The sequence below is a fragment of the Stegastes partitus genome, unplaced genomic scaffold, assembly GCF_000690725.1.
Source record: "Stegastes partitus isolate 25-593 unplaced genomic scaffold, Stegastes_partitus-1.0.2 Scaffold617, whole genome shotgun sequence".
NCBI lineage: Eukaryota > Metazoa > Chordata > Actinopteri > Pomacentridae > Stegastes > Stegastes partitus.
The window spans coordinates 333,772-352,892 of NW_007578348.1; the positions used below are offsets into that span (position 1 = coordinate 333,772).

Genomic DNA, 19,121 nt, shown 5'->3' on the forward strand with positions numbered 1-19,121 from the left:
GGATGGGGTTTCCTTCATCTATCAAAGGCTTGAACACAGAGAGAAAAGTGTGCTGTTTCCCAACTCCAATGTATATATGTACAGTAACTTTAGTATATGTGATTGATTTTGTGTGTGTGTGTGATTGGTTGTCTACAGGTGTCACTATGGAAGGTGGAGAGAACTGGTGCTCCCAGATCAACAGGCTGCAGCAACTTCTGGATAAACTGGAGTGTCAGGTAAGAAAGTTTCTTTCTGTGTATTTTAATGTGGACAACAATATGTTTGGCAAATTTTGTCTGCTTTGTAGTAGGGCTGGTCCGAATAGCAATTTCTGATCTCTGGACATTCGGTCCCAATTAATAACGAACATCCTGAATAGTCGGAGGTGCCACGCGGTGACCTTTTTTATGTCGACGGGGGGGGGGGGTCGGACGCGCTCCTACGAGCTGGAGTGAGCATGACGCGACGCACAGGTAGCATTTGACTACACAGAGCAGTTTCTGTGTTTAGGTTTAGCTGTGACGGCAGATCCAGTTTGATATCCCGATTCCAGCACAGCGAACGAATAGTCGGCTATTCGGCTATTCGGGCTCAGACAAGTTTCCTTTTCTGTCTTTTATCAAAATTAGCTCATCAAGAGTTTAGTTATTTTCAGTCTTTTCAACTCTGAACCAGTTTGCTTGTTTTTGAAAATAAGTATACAACAAATATTGTTTTTATTGCTCATAAGATAATTTAAATTTAAATTTAAATAAAAGATACAAAAAATGTGAGTAAAAAGCCTTTATATTGCAGAACGCTGGTGCCAGTGATCACCCATAGATTAAATGAATGCTTAGCATTTCTATGAATACAGATATGTAGCAATCATCAGCAATGAATCTTTTTAACTTTTTGAGCAGGTAATGGCATTAATCTAAAAGTTAAATAATAAAACATCTAAGGCTTTCCACCTTCTTTTTTTTCTTCACATACTCAGTCTTGAACAATTTGTGACAAATTGTGCAGAGAATATGCAAAATAGAAACGCCTAATGCATGAGTTTCTTTGGGGCACGCAATATTAAAGTATTAAGAATAATGACAAGTACAGAGTTGGACTACGCAAATAGCTCTGCAGAGTGTGCATAACTCCATGGAGCTACATTTATGTAAGAGGCGAGATTCCTTACAACGTGGATTTCACTGGATTAGTTTTGTGTTTTCATTATTATCTCATGGACAAGGTGTTATCTATCAGGGCAAGATGGTTTCAGTAGTGATGTGAAAAGTCTCCTTAGTTGTCGGCTATGTCATGTATTTTAAATTCTGTGTTCAACCTGTGTTTGTGGTGATATAAAAGAACAAATGGGTGGACTCACATCATGTAAAAATGCTGCTTTTCTAAATGGAGTTCTACAAATTTGTGTATCAGTCAAACACAAAGCCCAGTCACCTCTCCATCACTCATCCTGTGACCCATTCTCACCACCACATCCCGGAGCCTCTTTCACGCTCTCCTGCCCCATCTTCTGCTCCATCTCATTCCCTCTCTGTCTGTTCTTCCCTTTATTAACTCCCGTTACTCCTGCCTTTTGATGTTCATTCTTCCTTTCCTTTCAAAGCATTTTTCTCTCTCCAGTCCTCTGTTTTGTCAACCCAGAGGGACTCAAAGTGCAATATCAAAGCAATTCATAACCTGCAGGATTTTCTGAGTGCAATATCCATCCCCCACACCTCGACGCTGCTACCATCACGCACACCTTCCGTCCATCTTATTCTTATTTGCTGCTCTCTCAAAGGCAACAGAATGAGTTTTCTGCCTCAAAGGTTATGTTTCCTATGTACGAACACACACACACACACCGAACATAACCTTTAAGATGGAGACCTCTTTCTCTGTTATTACTTTCAAATTATTTCATTATTTGTAACATGATACCTTCACAAAACCCCTTGAAGAAATTAACAGTATGCGGTCAATGACATGTCTGTCAACATGTTTTACTTTGAAAGATCTTTGATATACTCTCTGTCGTGCAACTATGACTGATTTCATTTCATCCATTACTCTGCCATCACATTTTAGCTCTACTATGAGAATTGCAATGACCTTTTTGAACGAATGAATGTGACCTTTATTTCCACGCAGGCAAACTGTCTTACACAATAGATCTTGGAAAAAATAAATTGCATTAAAAGATAAACTACACACATAAAAACATCAGATAGTATTCACCAGCAAAGCAAAAAGAACAAAACTCAGTACAATACAGTTTGTAATACACATTGTTTTCCCCCCTTTTGAACCCATTAAAAAGCCTATTTATCTTATTTCTGTTGAAAGCAAATGTGAATGTAAGCAAACGTGTTCAATTAATCAGTATTATTGTTCATTGTGTATCTTCTGTGCTGTTTGCTGTATTACAAGCTACAGTGGTTTACATAACCTGCAAAATGGTTGTAAAAATAAAGTTTAGATAAAGATTGAATATATAGCTGCCTTGTGTCTTACTGACATATTATTTCAAAAATACATGTTCTTGTGATTAAGAAAAAAAAAACTTAAAATCCCTGTTATATGCTAATATATTGTTCCACAATTTGGAGCCAGAAAAGTGCTTGAAGATGGATTGGTGGAATATATTTCAAACGTGTGCAAATTTCTGTTGGTAACATAATAAAAAATAGGGAAAAAAATGAAAGAAAAGAAAGAAGAACTATTTTGCTGCATACTTAATTTTTTTTAGTGTTTTCCTCACAGAGAACTTCAGTGCTTTATTTGCAGTGCTTTAAGCCCATTCCCCTATCTGATCATTGTTACCCAGATATTTCAAATCCAAACACTTCTTTTCTTCTTACTTTTTTCTTCCAGAGTCCTAAGTTGGAGCCACTCAAGGAGGATTCACTGGCCGGAACATACAAGTCTGTAAGTTACCACTGATAGCAGGACTTCATCTGGAATACTGACCTGAGTGAATCCCTGACTAAACATTAATTTTGTGCCAGCAAGCTTTTTTTCAACCAGTGCAGTATCATTATTTGATTAGTTTTGTCTGTAAATGGTCAAGCTGCTAGGCACTGCATGTTTTAGTCTCTAGAATACAACATTTTCAGCTGAAAATTCACGCTATGATTAGTGATGCTCATTCACTCATAAATAGAAATAGGATGCAGTTTGTAGAGGCTCATGCCAGATTTTTTTTCATATAAACCAACCATAATTTTCACAGGCATCATTTCACAGTCATTAAACACTGAAGGTCGAACCATATGGTGAAACATTTGCACTCTAACACTGACATGTGACACTTCTCTGCCTGAGGCCACTGCAGCAGAATTATTTTACAGGATAACTGTTTTTGGCAGACTAGTATCTTGATTTTAGAACAAAGTGCAGAGAGTAAGTATTAATTTTAAAGTACATATTTACTGATTCAAATGGCTAAACCTTTACAGCTAAGGATGTTTTCACATTTTAGAGTTTTAGCTCAATACAGGGAACCCCTCCTGTCTGTATCCCTACATAAATACAAGGAGTGGAGTCAGTGATTACTTTATTTAAATTATTTCTCCATTTCTACAGTATGTTCCAAAAAGGTGACACATATTCTATTACGTCCTTTTCAGCTGCTCTCAGCAGTCTTCCTCTATAGAGAACAGTATTTTTTCATTTTAGTTTGTTCATTGTTCTCATTCTAAATTGCATTTCAATTGCATCTCAAACCAAATGACAGTACCGCAACTTACCAGCATTTCTGTTTGTTGTCATGTGTTCACTTTAGCTCTGTGCAGTTATGAAAATAAGTATGTGATAAGCCTCAGGGTAACAAAAATATATATAAAATGGAAAGTGGACACAAGTGAGCTTATGTTAAGACTGAGACAAGAGAGTGTTGAATTTCACTTGTCTTATTTTGGGTCTAAGTGCATTTGACATGTTCACATATGGACCAAAGAAATAACTGACTCATGATTCACTTGAGAGGTACAAATGCTGAAATCACCCACAGACAGGTGAGAGTGTAGCCTGTTGTTATGGGTAACTATGGTGACAGTTATTTATAAGAGTGCTAGTAAAGTGGAATTCTGCTTTTGCATGTTTGCGTATCTATTGAAAATGGGAGAAATGGGAGAAAGAGCATGACATCTCCTTCTGTTTTGTTTTGGCAGTTTAGAATAAGTCTAAATTGTATTAACTCAGATTGGATTTGAATAGTGATTTGTTTGTTTTTAGCTGTTGTACAGAAGTACATATTTTCTCTATTTATTGGGAATGCAGAATGTTTTCATATTGCATATTAAGGTATCTATATATAACTTTTCACTGAGGCAATTTAGCCATTTTTTAAATGTAATTTCTTTTTACATTTTGAGCACTATAAAATGAATCTCATTCTCCACCGCAAAAGTAAAGTGGATACAAAAAGCTAAACTGAGATGTCAAAGTTAAACCTATATCACACATACAGCCAAAACTGTTTTTGTAATGTTGGTGAACTGACCCTTTGAGACAGGTTCAAGTCTGTGAATCAGAACTTACATCAGAGCCCCTAACACAAGTTTTATTTAGTTGCAGCAGTGACTCACTGCAGCTGTGAATTGTTTGTAAAGTATAGAGGGCAGGATGGTGATATGGTGCATTGGGAGACTAAATCATTTCAAGCCTTGGATGAACTGCAGCTTTTTGCAGGGAAGTTGTTCTTTTGCCAGGTACATTGATTGATAAAAGAAATATATGTATATATAATTTTACTGTTACTCGTTATTTTAAAGGGTCTTTTCGTTTCTTCCATTAAGAGATGCATCAATTGATTTGGAAAGTAGATTCTTGACAGACTTGAGTTTGGTTTCACTATAAGTTCACATTTGATAAGGAAAAGCCTACCAGTGTCTATTTTCAGTACATTACTGTGTGGAGAAAGTGTCAAACTAGTCTAAAAGACACCAGTGAGGTGTCATAGCAACACAGGTATTATAATGCAGGTCTGGTATTAGTATTCAACTATGTCTTCAGTTTGCTGTTTTATTTTTGATCATCAGAACTTAGGAGAAGCCTCTGAATTTCACTAAATCCACATCACATTTAGTGCTTCCAACTTGCCTTCCGCAGCTGTTTCCACTTAGGCTTTCAGCTCCACCGACAAACAAAACAGCAATTTCTGAAATATGGTGAGAGACAGAATAAGTGACACAACATTTACAGAATCAATTCCCCTTCAAAAGTATTTATCTTGGCAATGTCTGCACACACACCTAGATCTCAGGGAGTGATGTGAGTTTTTGCCCCTTCACACACATGCAAGTTTTCACTTTGATCTTTGTGAGGACTGCCATTGATATATTGAATTCCCTAATCCTAGGCCAAACTTAACCCACTAACAGCCCTTTGAACGTGAGGATTGTCCAAAATGTCCTCAAGTTCCACAGATGTCTTCACCCCCAAGGCCCTAAAACTCACGCTGGTCCCCACAAAGATAGACACACAAGTACACAACACACATATACACAGAAATCTGTTGTCATCACCCCCCGGTCTACGTATACGTCTCTTCTCTCGCTGCAAACAGAACATCCTGCTGGTTCAGAGGCAGATGTCGGTGACTGATGATGATCTGGACAACTTCCGGAAAGTTCTGAAGAGCTACATCGATGCCACCTCAGCTCACTCTGACAACCTGCAGTGAGTGTTGTGCTAGTTTCCAAGAAAAGCAATATATCTTTAAAGCACTGCGTCAGGCTCTGCTGCTGTGGCAACTTCTCGAGTATTGAGCAATGTTGAATCAGGAGTTTGAGTTGTCAGCCAAAATTGTGCCAAAAGTGGATGCAAGTGAGCAAAAAGAATCGAAAAATACCAGTATTTTCGCAGTGTCTCATCAATCACCCTGTGATATTGTATCAGCTTTTGTGTGGCCCCAAACTGTGGGCAGTTTGAGAAAAAATACAGCTGCACAATAATACCTATTTACTAGTTTCAAAAATTGACACTATGAAAACAAGTCCTTTCACTGCTCTGTTGCTGTCTTGCTTTTCTCCAAATCTAGTTCTGACATATCTCAAAAGATTCAAACTTCTTCTTGTAATTTATCCTTGCTGAGTGTGAACTCCCTTTCACTTTGTATCCTCTTCTTGCCCCACTCTACTTTTTCTTCTCGATCTCGCTGTCAGTGTGTCCATTCAGAAGCTCCCGGGAAAGTCGTGTTACATAATGTATGAGTTCTGGCAAGACCGCATCTCCTGGATGAGGTCAGTACGGTGTATGTGTGTGTACGTGTGTGTTTGTGAGTGTGTGTTTGTGCGTCAGATATTGGCAGACTGTTTGGCACTCTTAAGTTTTTTGATGGAAATGTTCCCCATCAGTGAAGATGAGCAGATGGCCTATCTCTCTGCTCACACACACACACGAACACACACAGGGATGCAGCTTAAATGGTTTAAAATGGTATCTACTGTGTGCCATACACAAATCAATGCATATATTAACTTGTCATTTAGAACATTTTGTGCAAACCTGTTGTGTTTTCAGAACAAGTGATTAAAAACAAAAAAAATATCAAAAATAATGATTTTCAGTAACAAGAGATTTAAAGATTTAAAAAAAGACTACTCACTAAATAAAACAATATACATCACATATATACATGCGTCCAATGTCCACATACAATAACAATGAACATAAAATCTGCAAATCTACGGAGATAATCTCTGTTTCAACAAGAACACAGCAAAGAAGTTATTTAAGGTGATGCTCAGTTCTGATTTCTTCCGAACTGTCTCATTTTCTCTAAGTACCTCATTTTTGTTTCTTTCCTTGTCTCTTTAGCTATCTTCAGTCCAATGACAGTAAAGATTTCCAACGCTGCATCATTGATATGTTGGAGGATGCGGAAGTAGTATCTACTATGTTGCTCCCAGGTTTGTATCTGTGTGTCTGTAAATTCCTTCACATATTATTATAGCTGTTATTGTATTTTCATCAAGATCATAAATGATGCTATTTTATCGCACCAGGGCCTGCAAACTCTGCTTAGGGTGAGATCAGCATCTATAAGATATGGCCATACTTCAAAAATTGTGAAAGTAATTTACGTACAATGCCTCTCATTGAGCTCTCAGTGGAGTATGTTGTATGTAATATTACCTGCCTTAGGATTATTTTGTGTCTTTTTTTGTAGCTTTAAATCTGCTTTACGTGTGCAAGCGTCATCCTAACACAAACAGCTTGATTTTTGTGGTGCAGACAAATATCCACACACGTTGTGACATTTTTGATCTGGTTACTATTGTGCCTTTATGAAGCATGAGTCCAGTTTTGGCACGTAAGTGATTATGTGCACATTAGTCCCACACCACTGCATGCTGAGAGGGTGCTAGCAGTTCTTGCTTTTCCATCTGCTCATTTGCCCATTTCTTCTAAGATCTGTCATTCTTCTGATTCCGTCAGGATCGTCTGTGATCATGCTTTGCTGGGTCACTCAAACAGAGACTAGTTACTCCCCCTGTGTCACCAGCAGTTGCTCTTTTGAAGAATTTCTTTTCAAAAAATAGCCTGGCCAGACGGCGGAACTAAAAATGAAGTGGTATATTTAGCTTGCCCCAAGTACCCATGTCAAACTGCGTCACTTGGAAATGTCCTAATGACGTGTTATTCAACCTTGGTCATCTTGTCAATAACTACCTCAAATTCCAAACTGTCCATCGGTTTCTACAGTTAGTATGCAAGAAATTAGGTTTGATTGTGTTAAGATGCTCTAAAATCTCCCATCCCAAACTGTGCACATATCCAGAATTTCTCCTGACAATAGTTCAAGTTGCTGAACATAAAGGGTTCCAAACAGGCATTTATTGTGCATGTGCAAATATTCGACAAATTTATATGTGAATCAGAATTGTTCTTTACATAAACTTAAAGCTATTTTTGCACCTCACACAGGTATGTGTGTAATATAAAGGTGTAAAGAGAAAAGTAACAAAATAACATTTTTCTTGCCTTCTTTCAGGCACATTCATACAGTAAGTGAGAAAATAAATAAATAAAATTAAATAGGAACCCCACCTTTGGCAAAGTGACTTCCATGTGACGCACACACGTTTTATTTTGCTCATCATCACGTCACTGACTCAACTCACAGCAGAGCATGAATCACTGGCAACAATGATGACTCTTCTCTGTCTCCTTGAAATTTCATCAATCTGTTGCAGGCACCACTCGTAGTGTGTTTCAGAAAGCAATAGTGTTAATTATTATTTCAGCCTCCTTGCATCCATTGCAGATGGTGCTTTAGCTGTGGGTGCTGCATGGGTTGTGCTTGTTGCTAGGTTACTGTAGGTGGTTGTTTACTTACACATCTGTGACTGGCATGTATGCATGCTGGCTGTTTCAGACATAAACTAAACAGTTTTGGTAGAAACCCAGGAATAGGGTATGAGTCATTCCAGAAAGCAGGTGTAAAAAAACTAAAATTGATAAAAACAGAGCCGGAGTTGAACATTAAGAAAAACAAACTGAGTAAGTTTCAAGGCTTCAATTTAATTTGATTGAAGCCTTGAAACTTAAATAGATATGGTCCATGTTTGTTTACATGAAACTGTCTAAACTTAAATCAGGATGAAAATTATGAACATAAAATAAAATTTATTTGAAAAAGTTCCACCAAAATAAACTTGTTTATTTGCTATGACTATAACTTTTCTTACTAATTCATCTTGGGGTAAAGAGAGCTTCTCATCAATTATTTTAGGACTCATCTCTAGATGCAAACCAGTGTCTTTGGTTTAAGTTTAAGATAAATCATATCATCCCCATATTTATGTCGGGTGCTTTATCTGCTGTAACGCTGTGTTTTGGTGAGTTTTAATTTTTAATTAATGCAGTATTCTTAGTGAAATCACTGTTAAGCTGTTTCTTGCGATGCTCTGACTAGGAGGAGGAGGAAGGACAGTTTATGAGGCGTATGGAAGAAGAGCAGAAAGAGGTCGACTCTAGAATCAATAATAGAAAAATATATATAACGGAACATTCTGTTGCTCCTAGAAGCTGCTATTATTCTCTGTCCCGCTGACAGTCAGTGGAGAAGGCCTTTGTATTTTTTTCCAGGAGGACCTTTGCACCAGCAGGCAGGTGTTTTATGGACACGGTTATTCTGTCAAGCTTTGTTTGATTATCGCTATGAATTTTAGGGGTGTACTTCAAAGCAAGATTAATGGGTTAGCAAGGGAATTTGTGCCTGAAGCCAGAGTTTTCAATGTCACAAAGATGGCTCTCTTTTAAGCTGGCTAAATCACCATGGTAACTTATACTGCACACCTATCCAACTGCAGAGGAAGTCATGTTCAGAGTTTGGGATTTAAATCAACTGTGAGAAACATCTTCCTTCCTCCGTTTCTTGTCCCTATGATAGTCTTTACATGCAACACAGATTCTCAGCTAAGGAAATACTATATATCTGCAAACCTCTTGACCTGTATGATAGTAATTTCACTGAATGAAGCCATATAGTGGCAGTAAGGCAAACTGTATGTTTGTTGCCATGGGAACGTACATGCATTCAGCTGGTGATGCAGAAAATCCACAGATATTTTATTCTTGGTCCTGATTTGCTATCAATTCTGTTTTACACCGCTGGTACTGCAGCTACTAGGACATGATTTGGTATTCATCATAGAGAATATTCAATCAGTAACATTAGTGTCACTTTGATTTGGTCACAAACTTAAATAATTTTCATCTTTCCTTGACTATACGACAGTGTCAAACCTAAATGCATTTTTTAACTATCACATTTAAATGTATGAAGTTCAAGGTTTAAGAGCTCTAATGTGCAGCTGGTAAATTAGCTGCATTTAGAGTCATGAAATAAATATATAGATTTACATGATTAGCAGCTTTCTGCCAGCACTCCTGTCTTGCATCATTTGCAGTAACAGCGTTTTTGACTGTAATAAATTTTTATATTCTTCATAGCTCGTCATTACACCAACCTGTTCCTCCTGACTGAAGAAGGCGACATATGATGGGTCCATTTTGTTACGATGCCTCTTTTTATTGGAGTACAGTCAGAGCCTGATAAAAAAAAAAAACTGGGTTGAAAAGTTGATAACCACCATCATGACGTCCACTATGTCTGACTGGGGTTTTGTGTGTTGCCAATACAAAGAAAGCCTGGCTGTGTCCTATTTGTTTCCTCGTGCACCCCTCTGTTTAGAGCTTGAGTGTGTCATCAGGTTATACATACTGTAAAATCATTTGCTTTGTCTCCTGCGAGTTTTAACAAAAAAATAAGGACAGTTTATAAACCGCAAAACACAGCCTTATGTTTTAAACAACTTTTTTTTAATTGCCTCCATCCTCAATGACATAAACACATCTGTCATTTGACCGGTGGAAATAACATAAACTGGGTAATGAATAGGAAACATTGGGGCTTAATGAAATCTAACCTTGAATAGTGATTTTCAAATGTTGTACACGGTTGCCCCGAGTTACACAGTGCATTGGTTTAAGGTGACCTAACTCCTTCTCTCTGTATGTGTCTCTTCAGCTTCCTGGTGGATTATGACTAACAACTAGCAACTAAATCCAGAATGTCACATCTACTGCCTACACTGTCACACGGACAAAGACACGCTGGCGCATCAACCCACCCACCTACATGCACTCTCTCACACACACATTCAGACACACACACACACACACACACACACACACACACACACACATACACACACACACAGAAGAATTCAAAAGGCATCCATGTGTTTAAAAGCAACAGGAGACAGAGACGATGGCGTCATCCAGCATTCTCCAGCAGCATCTTTTAAAGTTCCCGTCTTTGACTGCTCATTATTGTGCTGCTTATATCAAAAGGGATAGTTGCACCCTATAGCCAATCTATAGACTTGAAAATAACTGAGTCTCAGCAATGCAAAAGCCATTTTATGAATTTTCTATCCCCGTCTCTCATTTGTGATGTGGCCTCCTTTCTCTTGCAGTGTTTGTCTGATGTTTTTGCCGGCGGAGAACAACCAAAAAGACGCTAGTGTAGGCAACTAGAGCAGCCCGAATTGGAACGAAACTTACAATGCCAGTAGTGTTTTGTGCTTTTTGATGAATTGTTTACTGTTGAATACAAGTAATTAGGGATGAAAAAGCGGAGGAGATGAGGAGACAAAGGGTTACTGCAGCCTAAACATGCATGTTGCTGTGGCCACATCCTGGCTGTACATGCTGTATGATATTGTAGCACAGTTTTTTCTTTCATTTAGCTTTTCTCCTGTCATGTGTACAGAAATGCCAATAAAAAGCTATTACTGAAAATACTACACCTTCCCTGGCATCTATCTATTGCTCGATATACTAGTGTTCAGGTATTAGTTGCACCTCCTCCGTCTTCAACCTGAGAAGAATTCTCAGTCTCAGTAAAAAAAAAAAAAAAAACATCTTTTAACATGTGCACATGTAAGAGAATTAACACTTTGTGAGGAGATTTCATTGCATCACTATGTTACAAAGGTATATATATATAATGTATTATTTATTTATTTTGATCATGGTAGAGTTTATTTCATCTGTATATACTAAAATCACATATATTCATATTTCTGTTGTGCTTTGGTTTGGTAATGTTCACCACCAAATGACTGAAAAACAACTTTAATAAAATTATTAAAGATACTAATTGTTTGTTTATCTTGTATTTTGACAGACATGCTTTGTTTTCCTCTGACAATCCAACTTTTAGTTAATTTTCTCATTTCATTAAATCTCAGACGGTTGGTTCCTGGATTCATTCTCGCAGAAAGGAAAAATTAAAGCATTTGTATTAAATATCTTATAGTAACGTGTCATATGACCATGTGAAAATGATAAAAAGTTTGAAAAATTAGCACTCGAATTGATGAGGTTACTGAAAATTTGCACTAGAACTTCCTTTATAGACCTTTATAATCAGCTTCAGCTTCACATTTTTTCATGGGCCAATCCCCAAATTCCGTGTTTTAGTTCTATTTTAGCGCTCTGTCATTGTTTTCAGCCACAGCAGGCATAAAAAAAAGTGCCAAAAAGCAACTCTGCACTACCTGCTTTTTGCTAAACATAAAAATGATAGTTAAAAGCTAGGTAGGTAACATAGGGGGGTAAACATTTTTATCATTAGTTGGTAAAGACAAAAAACTGAGCTTAAAGAAAAAAGAGTAGAAATGAATCCAGTGATAATACTGTTCTATGTCTGCTGATGTGTTTTTTACATTCTCCAGTTATAACAGCAAACAAGCTGACAGTCACACAGCACTCACTGATATTGTTTGCTCTAAAGACTGAAAGAGTGAGTGGCTGAACTGGGTGATAATTCTCTGTGGGTTTCGTTGTCATTTGATTCACTTGTAGCAAAACTATTGATTGATGCTGCTTTGGCTGGATTCACTATTGTATCCGAATTGATTGCACACCCCAGATGTCTGAAATTAATTGGAGTAAGATGTTGAAACCCAAATCATCCAATAGGCAATCATAGAAAAAGAAAGTTGGGAAAAAATTGCCTGAAGTCCAGCTCACAAACGGGCAGCAAAGAAACTTGTCACTCTCGCTTTTGTCGATAATTTTATTCATCAGTGTTCTGTGAGCTATGAATTCCCCACAGTGCTTTGAAATAAGGACAGCGCTTTAAATTCATTTAAGGCCCCTGTAAATCAAACTGCACACTTGCCTGACCAAGATTATCCAACTGTGAGAGCAAAATTTGGAACTATTGAGTCCTGTCTACAGGCTCTACCGCTCCACTGGTTCCCATCCATTTGTGGTGTGACCTCGCCACGAGCTGCATATCTTTGAGCATTTCAATCAGGGAATGAATTTCTCCTCGTGTTTTGTTCCATTTGAATAATTACAGCTCGGGGGAGGTAGTATTTCACATGGAAAAATATTAGAGAACCATCTAAGATAAATTATACATCTGTTTGGCAGAATTGTACTTCTTGTTTTTCCTTTTGCCAGTAATGTAAAACCTTGTACAGGTTTTTAACTCAGGGTTAGAAGCCACTATGTTATACCATCACACAAACTCAGACATGGATCTCTCCGATACTGCAACAGAAGGACTGTGACCCAAAAGCAGTACCAGTGCAGCATAGCAAGTGGGAATTGGGATGCTGCATGCATCCAGTGTATAGTGAACTGTACTATGGTTACACAAAGACCTCGGTAGAAATAGATATGTGCTTCATTTTCCCCTTTGGTGTGAGAATAACACAAGCTCTGAATAGCAATGAAAAGTCCAGGTCCATCCTTGCAGCCAGTGTCCTATTATGACAGAAATGCATTATAGCTAAAATTGTTGAAATTATTTGTACTAAATTTGGAAATGGGCAAACGTGCGCACAGGCTGGCACATCACTGCACTGACTGCTGGGGCTGTAATATATGATGGTATGATTGATACCGGTGAATTGAAGCCCTCTCATCTCTAGCCAGCAGCAGGCAGTCAGGCAGGCTGTCTGCTGGTTAGGCAGGATGAATGTGTAGTGGAAATGAAGCTCAGAGGATGTGTACCCCCACCTCTCGTTCCTCATCATCATCCTGCATCCATTATTGTCATTGCAGAGTGGGCTCTATTTACATAACATTACAGAAAGTGCAATATTGTTTAAAAAAAAAAAAAAAAAGACAAATTTAAAAATCAAAGCACATTGCTGTTAGAAGCAGAATATGCCCAGATGCCACTGAAAGATGAGTAAAAAAAAAAAATCATTATAAAATATATCCAAGAGAGCTCATTTTAATACCTCAATTTAATAGAGACAATAATATTCTAAAGAGTTTCAACTGCTCCCCCGAAATCCACTGCAGCCTCTGTAGTCTCAAATTTACAGCTGCTATAAAACATTGAACTACTCGTGCTCATAGTACAACTCACTCATATCTGTTCCTAAGATGCTAAATCCACTGTTTAAGATTTAAGCCCAGCGTTAGGAAAGAAGACTGACTGATGTGATGTCATGAAAATATTGATGACTATAACTTTATAGGTAGGTTTCTTTTTTTTTTTTTTTTTAACGTAAATTCCATCTCGAGTCTCTAACAAAATCCATCCGTCTCCCCTTCAACTCCTGCAGCAAACTAGATATGAATTCTCCTCCTGTTATTGCTGATGCTCTTCTATCCAGACAGTGCGGATACAGTGTTCCACCTGATATATTGTATATTTTACAGATACAGCAGGGAATCTGTTCCATTTTCGTATACAATATAGGGATTCTGTGCCGGTGCTGGATGAGAAATGTGTTTACTGAAGCCACAGTGGAATGCATTATTCTCTCAGAATACAACCCTACCATCTCAAGAGATTTTCCTCTTGTAGTTGCATTACTTATTCCAGCATGATGCTGAAATAACATAAGCAACGACAGACTTCTTTGACCCTTTTGAGTTTTTATGCATAGATGTCTGACGCAAGCCATTATTCAATAGATGACTTAAATAAATAAAAAGGTTGCCAGGAAGCTCCAGCACATTTCTGTAACCCTATTCATTTCGTTGCCTAAGTAGTACTTTCTTATTATTCATTTCCTGATTCTGGAATATGCTTGTCTTTATGTCGAAAGGGACACCAATGAATAGCCGCAGCCCGGGTTAAAACCTTGTACGGTTATTTCAAATCAGAGTTCTGAGAAAAACACTGCCGCCTCCCTATGCTCCACTCCTTTAGCAACAGAGGGGAAAAAAGAACATTTTTTTTAAAAGCGGACCTTTTTTTAAAAAAAAAATTCTCTTTCAGGCAGGTGCCCTTGGCTCTGATGTGTGCAAACACAGCTCATCACTTCAGAGAGCCAAAGGGCCAGGGCTAAGGTGGCCAAACGACATCTGTTGTCCTGTTTCATTCTTCCCTGTTGCCATTGCCCCCACGTTGGTTACTTTTCTTGTGTAAAAGGGAACACACAGAAGGCATACAAAGTCACGTCTTTGTCTCAGCTCTTTGTGTTTGTTCTGAAAGTTCTGAATGTGGCGAATGACAGAAAGCGTTGAGAAATCTCAACACAAAGTAAAAGATGGCCGTATGTGAAAATGTGTTTTATCTCACAGATTTATTGTTTAGGCATATATGAGGTCAAAGAAGCAGTAACATTTATTAGAAGGAATTAGTATTCAAAGAAGATCAGCCATTGCACTTTCTTTTTTTTTTCTTTTTTTTGCGTGTTTGATGTGTTTGGCTCATGCTCCATAGAAATCTAAAGGCTGGAGGTCAAAGGTGACAAAGTAGCAGCTGTTATTATATTTCATGCCTCCATTTCTTTCAAAAAGGACTTGATTGTGTGAGAGGTTTTCAGAGGGTGTCTGTCCTCTGAAATACTGAGTCACTGTCTTTGTTGACTTAGAAATTCTACCGACTTGGGTTTTGCTATGCTGCTATCGCTAAAATTTATTATCCCACGCTATTACTATTAAGACCTCACAGTTAAGATGCAAATATTTTTAATGCAGTTTTCTGATCATTTTTGTAAGGAAAACCCATGAATTCTACTTTTCATGCAGTGACTGGTGTAGTTGCAGTTCAGCGGCAGCTTAGTACAAAGATATGTTTCAAAGTAAATAATTGTAAATCACTCTCGGCCCTGAAGAACACCAGGTATCGATAATAGCAGGATGTCGAAAAACCATTTGCAAAATTTACCGCATGGAGGACGGGGTGAGAGACAGATGGAAGAAAGAAAAGTAGTTCTAAGGAGAGGTGAGATAGTGGGAGTTTATCATCCAAATGGGATTTCAGTGATGTGTGATGTCTTGCATGGGAAGATATATTGTTGCGTTGTCCTCGTTGCCGCTCTGTGATGATGAACTGTGATCGATCCACACAAACGATAGCTTGCTGAGCACTGCAAAATTTTACTTGGAGAGGGTACAGAGTTTGTGTGATGTCTTCATAATTTTGACTTATTGTGAACTTTGTCATTTTTCTTTGTCTCTGTGATTTCATACTAATCTTCTGGCTTTTCTGGTCAGTCACTCCGCCACATCAAAATATCTGAACTATTAGACAGACTCCTATCACATTTGGCTCAGACATGCAGGTTCCCCAGAAGATGATCCAACAGACTTTGTTGGTTTTCTGAGTCAATATTTAACATCTGCCATCTGCATTTAAATAGAGATGCTTCAGATAAACACAGAACATAGCACAGTAACTGATCTTCTGTAATTCTGAACCTTTCCCTGAACGAAGCTTCGCATACTACACATCTTGAGGCCAGCTTGTGAGCTTTGTGTGGTTCATGTTAGCATTGCTAGCTACAGACGGCTCACGAATTAAAGGAAGAGCCAACATGATGTGTCTGAGTAACGTGTTGGGTCACCAGAGCAGCTTCAATACACCTTGATATTGATTCCACAAGTCTCTGAATACAACTGGAGGGATGAAAAAACACTTTTTCTGATTTGCTGTATGTGTTTTGGAGGTGATGGAGACTGCTATCACACATGTTGTTTCAAAATCTCCCATAGATATTCAATTTAGCGGAGACCTGGTGGCTACAAAGGTCGTATCATATGACACACATAATTTTTATACTCATCAAACCATTCAGTGACCCCTTATGACCTCTGGATAGGGGTATTGTCAACCTGGAGGAGACTACTGCCATCAAGATAGAAATGTTTCATCAAAGGATGAAGGTGTATTCATATGGAGTGATACTTCCGTCTAAGGGGACAAGTGGACCCAAACCATGCCATGAAAATGCTCTCAACAGCATGACAGAGCCAGTTGAAGTCAAATTGTCAGGTTTTTCCTTTAATTTGTAAGAGGCAGCATATAATATTCTAATAAACCCTATCCAACACAAGAGAATAAGCATTTGTTGTTCTGACACACATCATCTCTACAATCGAAATGGACAGCATGAAACAACCAAGTATGCACTATGTTGGAATGACAGAGGGCAGATAGAGAGTGGTGTCATACACCAGACATCAAGTCAGTAGTGAGTGTTTCCAAGATTTGCACTGTCACACTTCTGCAACACACGGAGTTAAAAACATTATCGATGCTGCTTATGGAATTTATTTTCTCTCTTCCTGATGGACTCAGTGAAGCTGATGGAGATTAAAGGAAAAAGTTCACAGACACATCCATCCAGAGCTGTCTGCAATGATTTCGGAGACAACAAATTGCAAAATTGTGGGCATTCAAGCACCTGGATATGACCCTTTCTGACATGCCAGCACCCAGCATGCCAAAACACTGTTCTCATCTTTTTCCTGTCGTTGTGGCATCGTGTCATTTGAATAATGCTGCAGTTTAAGGGGGCCTGTTAGAGACACTGGTCAAAGGAGTGTGCTGGTCCTACTATTGGATCATTGTCCTTTACAGCCACACCTGACTACGGTGTAGATTAAGTCCATTGTCACCAGATTTTATTCATACAATTATTTAATTACTATTTGGCCATATATTCAGTATTGGAAAGATGGGAGCTCTGTATCTTTAAAGGTCAGTTTTGAACTTTTTAACCCAGTTTTACTGTGTGGGAGATTGATGATTCATGAAATAAACAAATTACATGTTATCACTGAACAGATCACACTGAAGAAGATACAAGATTGAACAAGAACAACTTGACAACATAAGAAACCACATCCTTTCCTGTGTTTGCTGCTGAAATGACTCATTCTTGGTGACTTATCGGAGGACACGATGCAAGAAGCTAGACAAATTTTAAAAATAATGAGAAAACAGAGGATGAAGAATGGAAAAGAGAAAGGGTGAGGAGAAAAAGAAGGAGAGAACTATGTCTCCCTCTGCATCATTGTTTTGCATTGTGTTGCTATGTTTTTTTAGACATCAATACATTAGAAGACTGGAAAACAAGTGTGGAATCTAAAGTGACTTCCATTACTGTGCCTCCAGCGAGAAGCTTGGACAGAAACCAGGCACATAATTACACCGGCCTCTCCTCACCATCATTACAGCATTGTGTGGTGGCCAAGAAACAAGCAAAGGTGGCTCACCACACACTGAGACACCCCTCTACGCCCAACAAACACCGGCTGGCACATACACACAAGCACAACCGCGAGTGTTTGCTGACTCTACTTTTTCTTTGAGCAGACTTGTGGTTCAAGAGCTATGAACTTGTGAAAAACAACAAACAAAAATAACTTTGGCAAAGTAGAACAAAACAAGAGAAAAACACTCTCACAATAGATGACTTATAAAGAAGCATAAACAACTCCAAACCTAAACAGAAGAAGTTCCCAGTACTCTGACACATAGTTCCATAGTATGCAAGCATAAAAAGATTGCCTATTCAGATCTATATAAGCAATCAAATAGAGGAGAGCTTTGCTGTGCCCGTGTAGCATCTAAATTGTTGCCTGAAACTACTCAGCACATCTTCGGCACCAAGCAAACATCACGATCCTGCTACTAGATTGGCACTGCTTCTGGCACCCAATTACATCCAGACAACAGTTGAGTCATGTTTCATTTTTAGATGGACTGATGATCAGCGTGATTACTTTTTGGAGCTTTAAAACTCATGAGACGCAGCAAAAAAAGACAGAAACCCCTGCTTTAAAGCATGGAGAAAAGTTAAAGGTCATCAACTGTCAACTAAGCCTTTAACTACGGTGAGGGACTATATCAAAGCCCATTTACTGATGCGCTGTACTTACAAATCTGATGTGACTATGCATCATTTCACTCATTTTATGATATACAGTTGAAACCAGAAGAAAAGATTTATTAACTCCTTAAGCCATAGTTTACTTTTTGAACTTTCAACCTTAAAAAAAACATACAGTTTAGTTAATAATGGCTACAAAACTATGGCACCAAATTAAACACACTTGGGTTATATGGATGAGACACTTGGGAGAATTTGGAAATAAAATAAGTCTCTGTATCCCAATTACCAGACAGTGGCAAGACTTTAAAATACAAAAAAAAAAAAAAAAGAACATTTTTACTTCTACCCAGCCAGAAACTAGAGGTACAGAGTAAAGGAGAGCCCCATCACCACCATCTCAAGTGCAAATCAACCAGATTTGATGCAAGAGAAATTAACTAAACTGCAACCTTTTGAAAAATGGCATCATTAATAGAGGCAACTACCCAGCAGTATATAAACTAGTAGGAGCCTCACCTACAGCTACAACATCTGTCCATCCAT

The 19,121-nt window shown here is 38.2% G+C and overlaps 1 protein-coding gene across 1 annotated transcript in view; it reads left to right on the top strand.

Moving 5' to 3' along the window:
- Positions 1–10,641, top strand: part of necab3 (N-terminal EF-hand calcium binding protein 3) — a 36,611-nt gene extending 25,970 nt beyond the window's left edge. The window contains exons 8-13 of the mRNA XM_008289464.1: positions 139–218; positions 2,836–2,889; positions 5,531–5,643; positions 6,129–6,206; positions 6,784–6,875; positions 10,502–10,641. Of these exons, the coding sequence (XP_008287686.1) occupies positions 139–218; positions 2,836–2,889; positions 5,531–5,643; positions 6,129–6,206; positions 6,784–6,875; positions 10,502–10,530 (446 nt within the window). The 3' untranslated portion in view covers positions 10,531–10,641. The remainder of the gene's footprint in view (positions 1–138; positions 219–2,835; positions 2,890–5,530; positions 5,644–6,128; positions 6,207–6,783; positions 6,876–10,501) is intronic.
- The last annotated feature ends 8,480 nt before the right edge of the window (positions 10,642–19,121 follow it).